At 47.6% G+C, this 12,532-nt stretch overlaps 1 protein-coding gene across 2 annotated transcripts; it reads right to left on the reverse strand.

Moving 5' to 3' along the window:
• Positions 1-4,134: 4,134 nt before the first annotated feature.
• On the reverse strand, positions 4,135-11,682 carry POLR2G (RNA polymerase II subunit G). Of its 2 annotated transcripts, none has more exons than XM_028710523.2 (8): positions 11,526-11,682; positions 8,846-8,955; positions 6,943-7,102; positions 5,786-5,836; positions 5,549-5,614; positions 5,259-5,330; positions 4,774-4,807; positions 4,135-4,317 (listed from the first exon to the last, which is right to left on the reverse strand). In XM_028710523.2, the coding sequence occupies exons 1-8, from the start codon at positions 11,535-11,537 to the stop codon at positions 4,304-4,306; spliced, it is 519 nt and encodes a 172-aa protein (XP_028566356.1). In that variant the 5' UTR covers positions 11,538-11,682; the 3' UTR covers positions 4,135-4,303. The 2 variants fall into 2 exon arrangements, with proteins under 2 accessions (XP_028566356.1, XP_028566355.1); XM_028710522.2 differs by lacking the exon at positions 11,526-11,682 and adding an exon at positions 11,390-11,419.
• Positions 11,683-12,532: the final 850 nt, after the last annotated feature.

Consider the following 12,532-nt stretch of genomic DNA (forward strand, 5'->3'; position numbering starts at 1 on the left):
CAAGAGCTGTTTGAAGAATCGCTGTGTCGTCTGATGTGTTCACCCACAACTTAACAGAATGTATTTCACATTAACTCTGGAAGTGGAGACTCAGTTGTGACCAAACTAAGCCCCCTATAGCAAAATGTGTACATCAGGCTGAGTTGGGTTAGAATCATGCCTACACTGCCAGAGTGACTTCTGGAAAATGAGCTGCCATAGGTGCTACAGGGTGGAGGAAATTGTGTCCCAGACTTTTAGACAAATATACCCGTGTACTATCTGCAACCAAAGAGGTGCATGAATTGCCAGCTGTTCATTCCACACACCCCAGCTTGTGGTGTGGGCACATAGTCTGCCCAACTCATGACCTTTCCACCCCACACATCGGCCTGGGGTTGCAGGGTCTCCAGGAATGGCGCTGCTTTTTCCTCTGGGGGGAAATATTGCTGGCACCAAAAGACAGATAGAAGCACCTGAAACCTGCCACCAAGTGAGGTTTAGAGGCCATGGTGTTGGGAAGTCCCAGAAAACGTCCCTCCCCAGCCACAGACACGCTTCACTAAAATGTGATGTTTTCTCTCTCCGTTCAGCACTGCAGGAACCTGCCGCTGCTCCCCTTCGTCTTGCAGGAGCCCTCACATGGCGAAGGACTCGCCACCAAGGAGGCGGGAGGAATCCAGTTCAGTCCCCTTTCAAGCTGCGTTTCTCAACTGTGCACCTTCCAAAACAATTCAAAACACAGCCGCTCTAACAAATTCTCACTGGTCCGAAATGGGCCATGCAGTTTCTCCAACCAGCCAGTGATTGTGCATTTGAGGGGAAAGCGTGAGTGGAAGTGAACATAGTGGTGAAAATGAGAAACAAAAGTGCATTGTGTTAGGATAAAATTCTGGCCAAACTGCATACAAAAAGGGGTTTCTTAGGAGCGGCTGGCAATAAAGTGCTGGTGAATGTTCTTCCTATGGTAAAAATAACAGTGACACCCAGTGGCCTCTTGGGGCTAATCCACGCGGACCGTTTACAAGAACAGGGAGGCAGAGGAATTGGCACACGAAGCCACAGAAATTAGGACCAGCACCTCCGCTTCGAAACAGCATTTATTTTGACCAAATTTTGCTATTGCTTTTCATGTAAATGCCAAAACAAGGATTGTTTTCTGAAGCAGCGCTAAAGTGACACCCAGTGGCCACTTGGGGTTATTCCACGCGGACCATTTACAAGAACAAGGAGCATTTACAAGAAACAGCGACATGAGAAAAGTTGAAAACTCAAAACGGAAGCTGGGTTTCCGGTGAGTCAACGACGACAGTACTCGATGTACTCCTTAGAACATTGAAATTGAAAACTGAAAGATTTCTTCAACGGAGACCGATGTCGATAGAAAAGCCACGTTTACAGTGAAAACCGAAGGATTTATTTGAGACGCAGACAGTAACACCATACTGTGCCTCCGTCATTTTGGTCAGCAGCTCTTGTACATGTTTCTGATATATCCTCTTTGACCTGCAATGTTATTGTTTTATGTTGCTCTGATCTTCTCTCTAATAATAATAATAATAATAATAATAATAATAATAATAATAATAATATCATCTGATACAGCACATAATGGGAGGCCAGCAGAATCTTGCAATGGGAAGTCGGAGGGTGCCTGGCTGCGAAGAACAAGGGGAGGCAAGGTCTCCCCCCCCCCCAGATGCCAGCACCCCAACCCCACCTCACCCCCACCCCAACCCCCACTCTAACCCTAGCCCTAAACCTACACGCATCCTAAGGCAAGGAAATCCAAATGGCAGACTTCAGCATTCCCTTTGAGAACAGAAAAACAGCCCAAGGAAGCCAAGAAGATAAGCTCTGCAGGTTTTGGACGCACTTAAAGAAGCAAAGATAGGAAAATCACCAGGACCCCGTGGCCTAACAGCAGAATATTATAAAAATTAAAGGAGTTTGAAGAAGTTAGAGAAAAGGTTACAGACTGGGTTACAATATTTTCAATTAAACTGAACTTTAAAAAATGACAAAAAGAAAGGATGAAGCATCAAGATTTCAAAGTGTGATAGGAGAAGATAATACTAAATTCTTGTCAAAAATGTATAATCAGCTCTTGGAATGGGACACCAAAGAGGAACAAGTCAAATCTGTTATGATAAAATGGGCAAAAGATGTGGGACACAATATCAGCCTGCCGGGGCCTGGTCTGAAACTCAGGTGAAAGTGGGGGCACAAAAAAATCTCTCCCTCCCACAACCACCTGGCAAACCCCATTACAAATGATAGACTGGAAAGGAATTGGAAGACAGATCTGAAATCTATAGCATGTACTTTATTGAAATAAAATTACATGAAAAGGATGTGCCGGTGGTACTTACTTAAATAAAATAAAATAAGATAAAATAAAATGAATAATAAAATAAAATAAATAATATGAATATAATAAAACGTTAGTTGATTAATCTACTGCTAAAAGCTTAAAGGCTTAAAGAAAACATGAAAAACAGCTGCTGTTGTTTTTAAAGGTTTTGTTTCACCCTTAAAACACACTCTTACAATTTTGTAAAACAAGTTATACATTATTCTATGAAACAGGTCATTTAGTTTATTTTTGGGGGGGAGGCAGAGGAATTGGCCCAGGAAGCCACAGAAATTAGGACCAGCACCTCCCCTTCTAAACAGCATTTCTTTTGTCCAAATAATTTTATTGGTTTTCATGTAAATACCAGAACAACAAGGATTGTTTTCTGAAGCAGCGCTACAGTGACCCCCGGTGGCCACTTGGGGTTTTTCCATACGTACCATTTACAAGAACAGCGACATGGGAAAACTGGAAAACTCAAAACGGAAGCTGGGTTTCCAGTGAGTCAACCACGACCGGACTCGTTACAACAACCACCTTTAAAAATTGAAAACTGAATGATTTCTTCAATGGGGTGGAAACGGAAGGATTTTTTCAACGGAGACCGTACTCAATAGAAAAGCCGCGTTTACAGTGAAAACCGAAGGATTTCGTCCACCTGGCAAGCCCCATTACAAATGATAGACTGGAAAGGCTTTGGAAGATAGATCTGAAATTTCCAGCATGTACTTTATTGAAATAAAATTACATGGAAATGATGTACCGGGGGTACTTAACCCCTCTTTAATTCGCAAAAATGTACAGAACAAGAACAAAAAATTGTTGGAAATGTAAAGAAACAGAAGGTACTTTTTATCGTATGTGGTGGAAATGTAAGGTGGTAAAAAAGCTTTTGGGAAATGATTTACAATGAAATGGGGGAAAAAATGTTTAAAGCTACTTTTACTAAAAATCAGAAGCTTTTTTACTAGGAATTGTAGGTAAAGAGATATCAAAAGATCAGAGAAATTTGTTTACGTATGCTGCGTCGGCTGCCCAGATATTGTTAGCCCAAAGATGGAATGAAGAAACAGTCCCAACCAAAGAAGAATGGCAGACCAAGTTAATGGACTATCCTGAAATGGCATAATCAACTGGGAAGCTCAGAAGTCCAGATGACAAGACGTTTAAAGCAGAATGGGAAATGTTCATTATGTATTTACAAAAGTATTGTGAGCAGATTCAAACATTGGCAGGATTTTAAGAACTCTCGTAGTTTTAGAGATTGTACAAATAACTTAGGAAACGAAATTTTGGAGTAGTAATGATGGTAAACAAAAATAAACAAATGGAGTAAATATACTAGGAAAATAGACAGGAAAAGTTGTAAAACAAACTGCGATAAAATTAAGACAATAGGAAAAGTGCAATGAGAATAAGTGGAAGTTTCTTTCAGAAGACTTTATTAGAAAAGACAGGATGTTATAGTCAATGCTCATCTCTTATTGTTAACTCTTCTTTGCTTTTTATCCTTATTTACAGTATTTCTGTCGTTTATATTTTTGTGTTATTTGTAAGGTATATGTAAGATGATATTTTAAATCAATAAAGGTGAATTAAAAAATAAAAAGGGAAAGACTCCCTGCTTGAAACCCTAGAGACCGGCTGCCGGTCAGTGTAGGCCGTATGGAGCTAGGTCTGGCTCAGGGTGAAGCAGTTTCCTGTGTTCCTATCCTGCCCCATGTGGAAAGGGTGGGAGCAAAAGGAGGTTGGAGGGGATGGGCAGGGAAGAGGAAGGAAAAAACACAGAAGAGGCAGACTTGAACACAGAACAAGAAACTTTTAATGAGAAGGGAGGGGGTCATATCCATCCAGCCTTCGTCACCCAGCTGCCGGCAGTCCTGGATAAATGGCGTTCGTGTGTTATAAATACAACTCCTAGAAGCCACAGGCCAGGATCTTCCTCACAGAGCCGAGGGACGGGTTACTTCAGCTAACAAGGCCTGTGGGGAAAAGCAGGAGGGGGAGACATGAGCCCACCGACCCCAAAGTGCAACTGCAGTGAACTCCCATTGTGGTTTAAACCTACATGATGTCCAAAAAAAGCACAAGTCACCCAAGGGTGCGGGTGGGCATGCGCTCAGAAACTAGCCTGCCATAAAGTGAAATTCACACCCATTGCTCCACCCATTTTCGCCTCCCACCCCACCTGCCGCAGGCAATGCAGCCCCCAGAAAATTACCCAGAGGGAATGTGGCCCCCCAAGCTGAAATAGCCCCCCCCCCACCTCTGTAGTGGTAAGATAATCCCACCCCACGGCCTGGCTATACTTTAACCCTTAGTGATTGTTCAAGCTCCCCCTTCCCCTTTTAAAGTCCGCCCCCCCCCGCAAATAATTCAATTATTTTTAAAACAGCAGCTTTTGCAATCCACCATGCTGGGAAAAGACGGAAACTTACCAAGGTAATCATCCATGAGGGACCCAATAGCAAACTGCGAAATAATTTTTTAAAAAATTATTCTTCATTTACTTATAACTCACACTTTCATAAAAATATACCAAGGCGGTATAGAACACATAAGAATAAAATCAACAAAGAGTATCTGTTAAAAATATCAATCAAAATGGAATACCCTCTTTCCCTCCTCTTCATGCTCTCCTCACAACAGCCCTGAGAGGTAGGCGAGGTTAGGCTGAGAGGCAGTGACTGGCCCAAGGGAAGCTCCATGGCCCAGTGAGAATTTGAACCCTGGTCCCCCAGGTCCCAGTCCAGCACTCTAACCGCTACTCCACACTGCCTCTGAGCCAGGAGGGTGGTGGGTGTCTGTGTGTGAACTGCTGTTTTTGTTTTGTATTATTGTTTTGTATTGTTACCTGTAAGCTGCTTTCAAAAATCATTTGGTTGAAAAAGTCAGGGTGCAAATAAATACTCTTACAACTCACAATATCGTTTTTGTCCACACGGGTACCCACAATCTTCAGCCTGATCTCATCGTCTTGCTGGATGACAATATCCTGCGTTGGGGGGGGAAAGAGACAGCGAAGGGCTGTGCTCAATGGCTGGCTGGTGCCCACTGGGGAATGGTAGGGCAGAGGGCAGGGAGCCAGTCAGTAGGTGGCGCCAGAGCCAACAAATGTGAGTTTTGTCCCCATCCTCAACAGAGAGACTGTGGAGGAGGAAGATGATAGGCAAAGCCACTCTCTGAACTGGTTCGAAGGACAGGATGACTTACCTCATCTACAGTTTTGTAGCACGGAGGATTGGAGTTGGGGTCAAACTCCATTTCAGAGGGAATGGACTGCAAAGAGAATTAAGAGGGGATATGAGCAGCTGAAGGGGAGGCGAAAGGGAAGGTGGGCTGATGGTTCTGTGGTAGAGGATGGACAGCCTTCTCTGACACCCTCACAGCCCTTCTGGAAGCCGCTGAGACATTGCCCCTCATCCCCCCCGCCAAGCCCAGGGCACTTACATGTCGCGAGATGAAGCAAGACATGGGCCCAATTTCAGTGAAGAGTCCGACCTGGTGAGAGAACAACAAAGGACATCATTTTCAGGCAACCCCCATCTTGAAAGTATGTCGGCATTCGCACAAGGAACGGCAGGCCAGGACTTTGGGACAGACGTTGGCAAAGCGAGTCAGAGGGACCCACCAGTGCAAAAGGACTTCTTCTTAACCGGCATGGCTTCCCCCCAAAGAATCCTGGGAGTTGTGGTTTGTCAAGGGTGCAGAGAGTTGTTAGGCGGCCATTTTCCCCTCACAGATACAGTTCCCAGAATTCTCTGGGAATGAGGATTGAGAATAATAATAATAATGTGATGGCCTGGGATTCGGACTCAGATGCTGAACCTGAGGAATCCCAGCCTGCACAGGAGTCCCCGCCTCCAGAACCAGCTGAGCCGGGGCTGGGGATTGAGCCTGTAGGGTCCTCACCTGTGCTGGATCCTCAGGTGCAGGCACCAGCTGAATCTGCTCTGGCTCCTGAGGTGATGGAGGACCCATTGCCTGCAGGTGCTCCACTCTCAGCCCTGTCAGAGGAAGCTGAGGTTGCCTCTGGGTCCGGTAACCCTCCAGCCTCTCCTGAGCTGCAGAGGCTCAGGGCAGAGAGGCAGAGGGAAATAAGTTCCCGCAGGAGGAGTGCTCGCCTCCAGGCCAGGAGAGGCGAGTCACCTGTGGACCGGAGCCGCCCTGTGCCTCGGGGCAGATAAAAGCCAGCCAGCCCCAGTCCCAGGTTGCAGGAGCAACATTGTTGGTAGCCTGTTCCTGCTTGAACCCTGTCCTGTTCTTCTGCCAGAGTTCCTGACCTCACCCGGCTCCCTGTCTTGGACGCAGCTTCAGCTTTGAAGGACAGCCTCCATACCACACCATCGACCTCGGACTGGACTCGGACCTCGCCGCACGGTTAACCCTCGGGACCAGCACAAATTATTATTATTATTATCAATGATTGTTAAACTACTCTGGGAACTCTGTGAGGATAATAAAGACCTCCTAAAAACTCTCAGCTCTCAGCACCTTTAACAAATTCCATTTCCCAGGAATCTGTGGGGAAAGCCACGACTGTATAAAGTGGTGCTATAGCGCTTTAAATGTATGGTGCGGATGTGGCCCAAGACATTTCACCTCACCTTGTTCACCTGAGTCACAACAGCATCCACCACTTCGCCCTTGAAAGGCCGGAAGACGATGGCCTTGTATTTGACCGGGTAAAGGACAAAGCCGCGCCCAGGCTGGATCACACCCGCCCCAATGTTGTCAATGGTAGTGACAGCGATTACAAAACCATATCTGGGAAGGAGGAGAAATAATTAACAATCGTTTTATTATTTATATGCCACCCACCTGACTGGGCTTCCCCAGCCACTCTGGGCGGCTCCCAACAGAATATTAGGTAAAGGTAAAGGTAAAGGTACCCCTGCCCGTACGGGCCAGTCTTGACAGACTCTAGGGTTGTGCGCCCATCTCACTCAAGAGGCCGGGGGCCAGCGCTGTCCGGAGACACTTCCGGGTCACGTGGCCAGCGTGACAAAGCTGCTCTGGTGAGCCAGAGCCGCACATGGAAACGCCATTTACCTTCCCGCTAGTAAGCGGTCCCTGTTTATCTACTTGTACCCGGGAGTGCTTTCGAACTGCTAGGTTGGCAGGCGCTGGGACCGAGCAACGGGAGCGCACCCCGCCACGGGGATTCGAACCGCCGACCTTTCGATCGGCAAGCCCTAGGCGCTGAGGCTTTTACCCACAGCGCCACCCGTGTCCCTTAACAGAATATTAAAAATATGATAAAACAGTAAAAACTTCCCAATACAGGGCTGCCTTCAGATGTCCTCTAAAAGTCAGATAGTTGTTTATTTCCTTGACATCTGATGGGAGGGCATTCCACAGGGCAGGTGCCACTACCAAGAAGGCCCTCTGCCTGCTTCCCTGTAACTTCCGCTTCTTGCAGTGAAGAAACTGCCAGAAGGCCCTCAGAGCTGGACCTCAGTGACTAAGCGATGGGGGTGGAGTAAGTAAGCTAACTTTTTTCCATCCCTTTGCTTTTAGGCATCTGATTTATTTATTTTTAAGCTGTTGGTCACAGTTGCACAAGTTAAACCTGGCTCAGGCTGCAATTATTATTATTATTATTATTATTATTATTATTATTATTATTATTAACAACAACAACAACAATAATAACAATAATAATATTTATACCCCACCCAACAGAATATTAAAAACACTTATAAAAGGTCAAACATTAAAACCTTCCCTAAACGGGGTTGCCTTCAGATGTCCTCTAAAACTCAGATAGTTGTTTATTTCCTTGACATCTGATGAGAGGGTGTTCCACAGGGCGGGCGCCATTACCGAGAAGGCCCTCTCCCTGGTTCCCTGTAACATCACTTCTTGCAATGAGGGAACCACCAGAAGGCCCTCAGCGCTGGGCCTCAGTGTCCGGGCAGAACAGTGGGGGTGGAGATGCTCCTTCAGGTATACTGGACCGAGGCCATTTAGGGTTTTAAAGGTGAGCACCAACACTTTGAATTGTGCTTGGAAAAGCACTGGGAGCCTATGATGATCCTTTAGGACCAGTGTTATATGGTCCCAGTGGCCATTCCCAGTGGCTAGTCTAGCTGCCGCATTCTGGATTAGTTATAGTTTCCGAGTCACCTTCAAAGGTAGCCCGGTGTAGAGCGCATTGCAGAAATCCAATCCTGCTTCTCAGGGGGCAGTGGTGCAACAATGTGGGATGGGGGGGGGGTCAAAGACCCATTACTATTTCTGCAGCAGAGTCCTCGTTTCCAGAACCTTACAGCTGCCAAAATGCTCGCCCACTGAGTAATGAACCTTCACCTAAAAACGAAGTAAGATATCAGTCCTCATTGTTCCACATAAAGATTTAAGCTACAGTTCCCAGGATTTTTGGAGGGAAAACCAGGGGTGACACTGGTTTAAATATGCAGTGCTTTATGGGCGCTCATCCAGGCCATTGCTGATCTACACCGCCAAGTATCACGGGGAAAGAGGATCCCACTCTGCTCTTGCACTTACTTCCCCGTGCAGGTCCCCTCCACCTCGGTAAAGAGCTTCTGCTTAACAGTGTTGAGAAGGTTGGGCCCAAAGTAACGAGGGTGCAGCAGGATTTCGTGTTCCAATGAGATCTGGAGGCAAAACAGGTGTGAAGCAGCAGAGACATTAGTGCAGGGGTCCCCAAACTAAGGCCCATGGGCAGGATAAGGCCCAAGGGACTTATTTATCCAGCCCACGGCGACCCCCGCTGCCACCGCCCGCTCTTACCGGTGCTGCACTGCACCATTTCCGGGTTGGAGGAGCACTGGAAATAGCTTGTGCGCATGCGCAAGTGTTGTGCACATGTGCAATCATTATTTCCGGTGCACATCCGGGTCAGAGGCCCGTGCACATGCGCACAAGCTATTTCCGGTGCTCCTCCGACCCGGAAGTGCACCGGAAATATCGTGTGCACACGCGTATGGGCACGCGCTCCCTTCACGCGATCGGTACTGGAGACACCGGCCCAAGGCACGATACGTTTGCTGACCCCTGCATTAGTGCAACAGCCACTAAGCAGATAGCAACATTAGATCTTATTCCCACTGCACTGTGACAGCTGGTCTACACAGCCAAAGGAAGGCAAGTGGAGGGAGAAGGCCCTGTTGCAGAATGGGGACTCATTGCAGCACCTAGTCACAAGCTTAATTCCAGAAACACACTTGGCTACTTTTTAAAAAGTACTAGCTTACTACTGGGACGCGGGTGGCGCTGTGGGTTAAACCACAGAGCCTAGGGCTTGCCGATCAGAAGGTCGGTGGTTTGAATCCCCGCGACGGGGTGAGCTCCCGTTGCTTGGTCCCTGCTCCTGCCAACCTAGCAGTTTGAAAGCACATCAAAGTGCAAGTAGATAAATAGGTACCGCTCCGGCGGGAAGCTAAATGGCGTTTCCGTGCGCTGCTCTGGTTTGCCAGAAGCAGCCTAGTCATGTTGGCCACATGACCCGGAAGCTGTACGCCGGCTCCCTCGGCCAATAAAGTGAGATGAGCGCCACAACTCCAGAGTCGGTCACGAATGGACCTAATGGTCAGGAGTCCCTTTACCTTACTACTGATTGGCTGCCTGTTATGTCCCACTTTTCATATCCCAGAGGCTCACGGTGCTGCACATGGTTCTCCCCCTCATTTAATCCCCGCAACAGCCCTGCTGCAAAGTAGGCAGAGAAACAATGGTTGGCCCAAGGTCACGCGGTGAGTGACATGGCTGAGTGGGGAGATTCGAACCCAGGTCTCCCAGGTCCAACAATTAACCACTGCACTACACTGGCTTCTCAAGGAAGCTCCATCACCTGGTGATGCCAGGGGCTGAGCATGGGAGCTTCTGCATGCAATGCTCTGAGCTGTGACCCTTCCCCAGTATTTTCAATGAGGTCTACTAACAGGTAAGCAAGTTTAGGATTGCAGTAGAGAACTGCTGGGCCACCCAAAGATCTGACTCTAGCCCAGCATCCAGATGTCAACAGGGAGCCAGCCAGATGCAACTGCCACCTGATGTGTGTCCACAGCAACTGCTTCAGAGATATAACGTCTGTGGACAAGGGAGACTCCATTTGCCATCATAGTCAATAGAGTGACAGAGCCATTTCTGATGATCCAGGATGATATGAGAGCTAGAGTGGTGTTGTGGTTAGACTGTCAGATCACTACCTGGGAGACCAGGGGTTAAATCCCTACTTGGCCACGGACCTCATTGCTTCTCAGCCTAAGGGAATTAAATGAGATGGGGGAGAGTCACGTATGCCACCTTGTTCTGGAGGGGATATAATAATAATAATAATAATAATAATAATAATAATAATAATAATAATAATACCACCTCACCCATCTGGCTGGGTCTCCCCAGCCACTCTGGGCGGCTCTAATAATAATAATAATAATAATAATAATAAGCGATAAAACATCAAACATTAAAAACTTCTCTAAACAGGGCTGCCTTCAGATGTCTTCTAAAGGTTGTTTATTTTCTTGACATCTGTAGTGAGGGAACCACCAGAAGGCCCTTGGAGCTGGACCTCAATGTCCGGGCTGAACGACGGGGGTGGGATATAACTGCAATAAATAAATAAAATCCTATACATTTTCAAAAAACCCTCTAATGCTAATAGTCACAAAACAGTGCTGGGCTGCTGTGGGGTAGTCAAGGTTCTGTTCAGGGCAGACTTGCTGAAATCCGGGAACAAGACTAGGTTAGGGCCATTCATTTCAACAGGTCTACCCTAAGTAGAACTCGGCTGCATAGCACCTGCAAGTAGCAGCGCTGCGTTTGATCTCCCTTGTCCAAGATCTCTTCCTCTTCCAACTGGGTGCCACCGACATTTGAGAGAACTCCTCAGATTGCAACAAACATAGAATCCTAGAGCTGGAAAGCGGGAAAGGGACCACGGGGATCATCTAGTCCAACCCCCTGCGATGCAGGAATCTTTTGCCCAAGTGGTGCTCGAACCTACAGCCCTGCGATTAGGAGTCTCCTGCTCTACCGACTGAGTTATTCCAAGACTACATGACGACGGAAGGGCCAGAATACCACCTTGATGTTGCACATCATTCATTTGCCCCCGCGACCACATCTTTCACGTCCCACGTGGGGTGCCTGGGTACCACTCGAGCAGGAAAGGAGCTAAACCCTAAGACTCCCCAGTAATAATAATAAAAAAAATACTCACATGGTAAAACATCCTGGTGCCCGCCTGCGCGCACGCGCGCGTCCGCACCTCTCTTTTCTTTTCGAGACCGGAAGGAACGCAGAGGCACCGCGCGTTCTAAATGTTGCAAGGCAGCTTCGTCCTGATTGGCTGCGCGGCGACAGGATTCCATTGCCGCCTAACGAAGCAAACAGGAAGCTGCCGGGACACGGGAGGGGAACGTTGCTCGGCTGCGCGTGCGCCTCAGCGGTCGAAGCCAGTGCCTATAGTGTCATGGCAGGTGTACAGGGCTCTCCCATAGTGGGATGTGTATAGGCATACGGGGAGGGGGCGGCTCTTTCCATAGACATTTGCTAGACATTAGAACATAAGAAGGGTCTTACAGCTGGATCAGGCCAGTGGCCCAGCTAGCCTGGTATTCAGAGACATATGCTGCCTCTAGCCCTGGAGGGAGAACATAGCCAGTACTGTATGGTTAGTTGCTGTTTAGTCGTTTAGTCGTGTCCGACTCTTCGTGACCCCCTGGACCAGAGCACGCCAGGCACTCCTGTCTTCCACTGCCTCCCGCAGTTTGGTCAAACTCATGCTGGTAGCTTCGAGAACACTGTCCAACCATCTCGTCCTCTGTCGTCCCCTTCTCCTTCTGCCCTCCATCTTTCCCAACATCAAGGTCTTTTCCAGGGAGTCTTCTCTTCTCATAAGGTGGCCAAAGTACTGGAGCCTCAGCTTCATGATCTGTCCTTCCAGTGAGCACTCAGGGCTGATTTCCTTCAGAATGGATAGGTTTGATCTTCTTGCAGTCCACGGGACTCTCAAGAGTCTCCTCCAGCACCATAATTCAAAAGCATCCATTCTTCGGCGATCAGCCTTCTTTATGGTCCAGCTCTCACTTCCATACATCACTACTGGGAAAACCATAGCTTTAACTATACGGACCTTTGTTGGCAAGGCGATGTCTCTGTTTTTTAAGATGCTGTCTAGGTTTGCCATCGCCTTTCTCCCAAGGAGCAGGCGTCTTTTAATTTTGT

The sequence above is a fragment of the Podarcis muralis genome, chromosome 16 (assembly GCF_964188315.1).
Source record: "Podarcis muralis chromosome 16, rPodMur119.hap1.1, whole genome shotgun sequence".
Lineage (NCBI taxonomy): Eukaryota > Metazoa > Chordata > Lepidosauria > Squamata > Lacertidae > Podarcis > Podarcis muralis.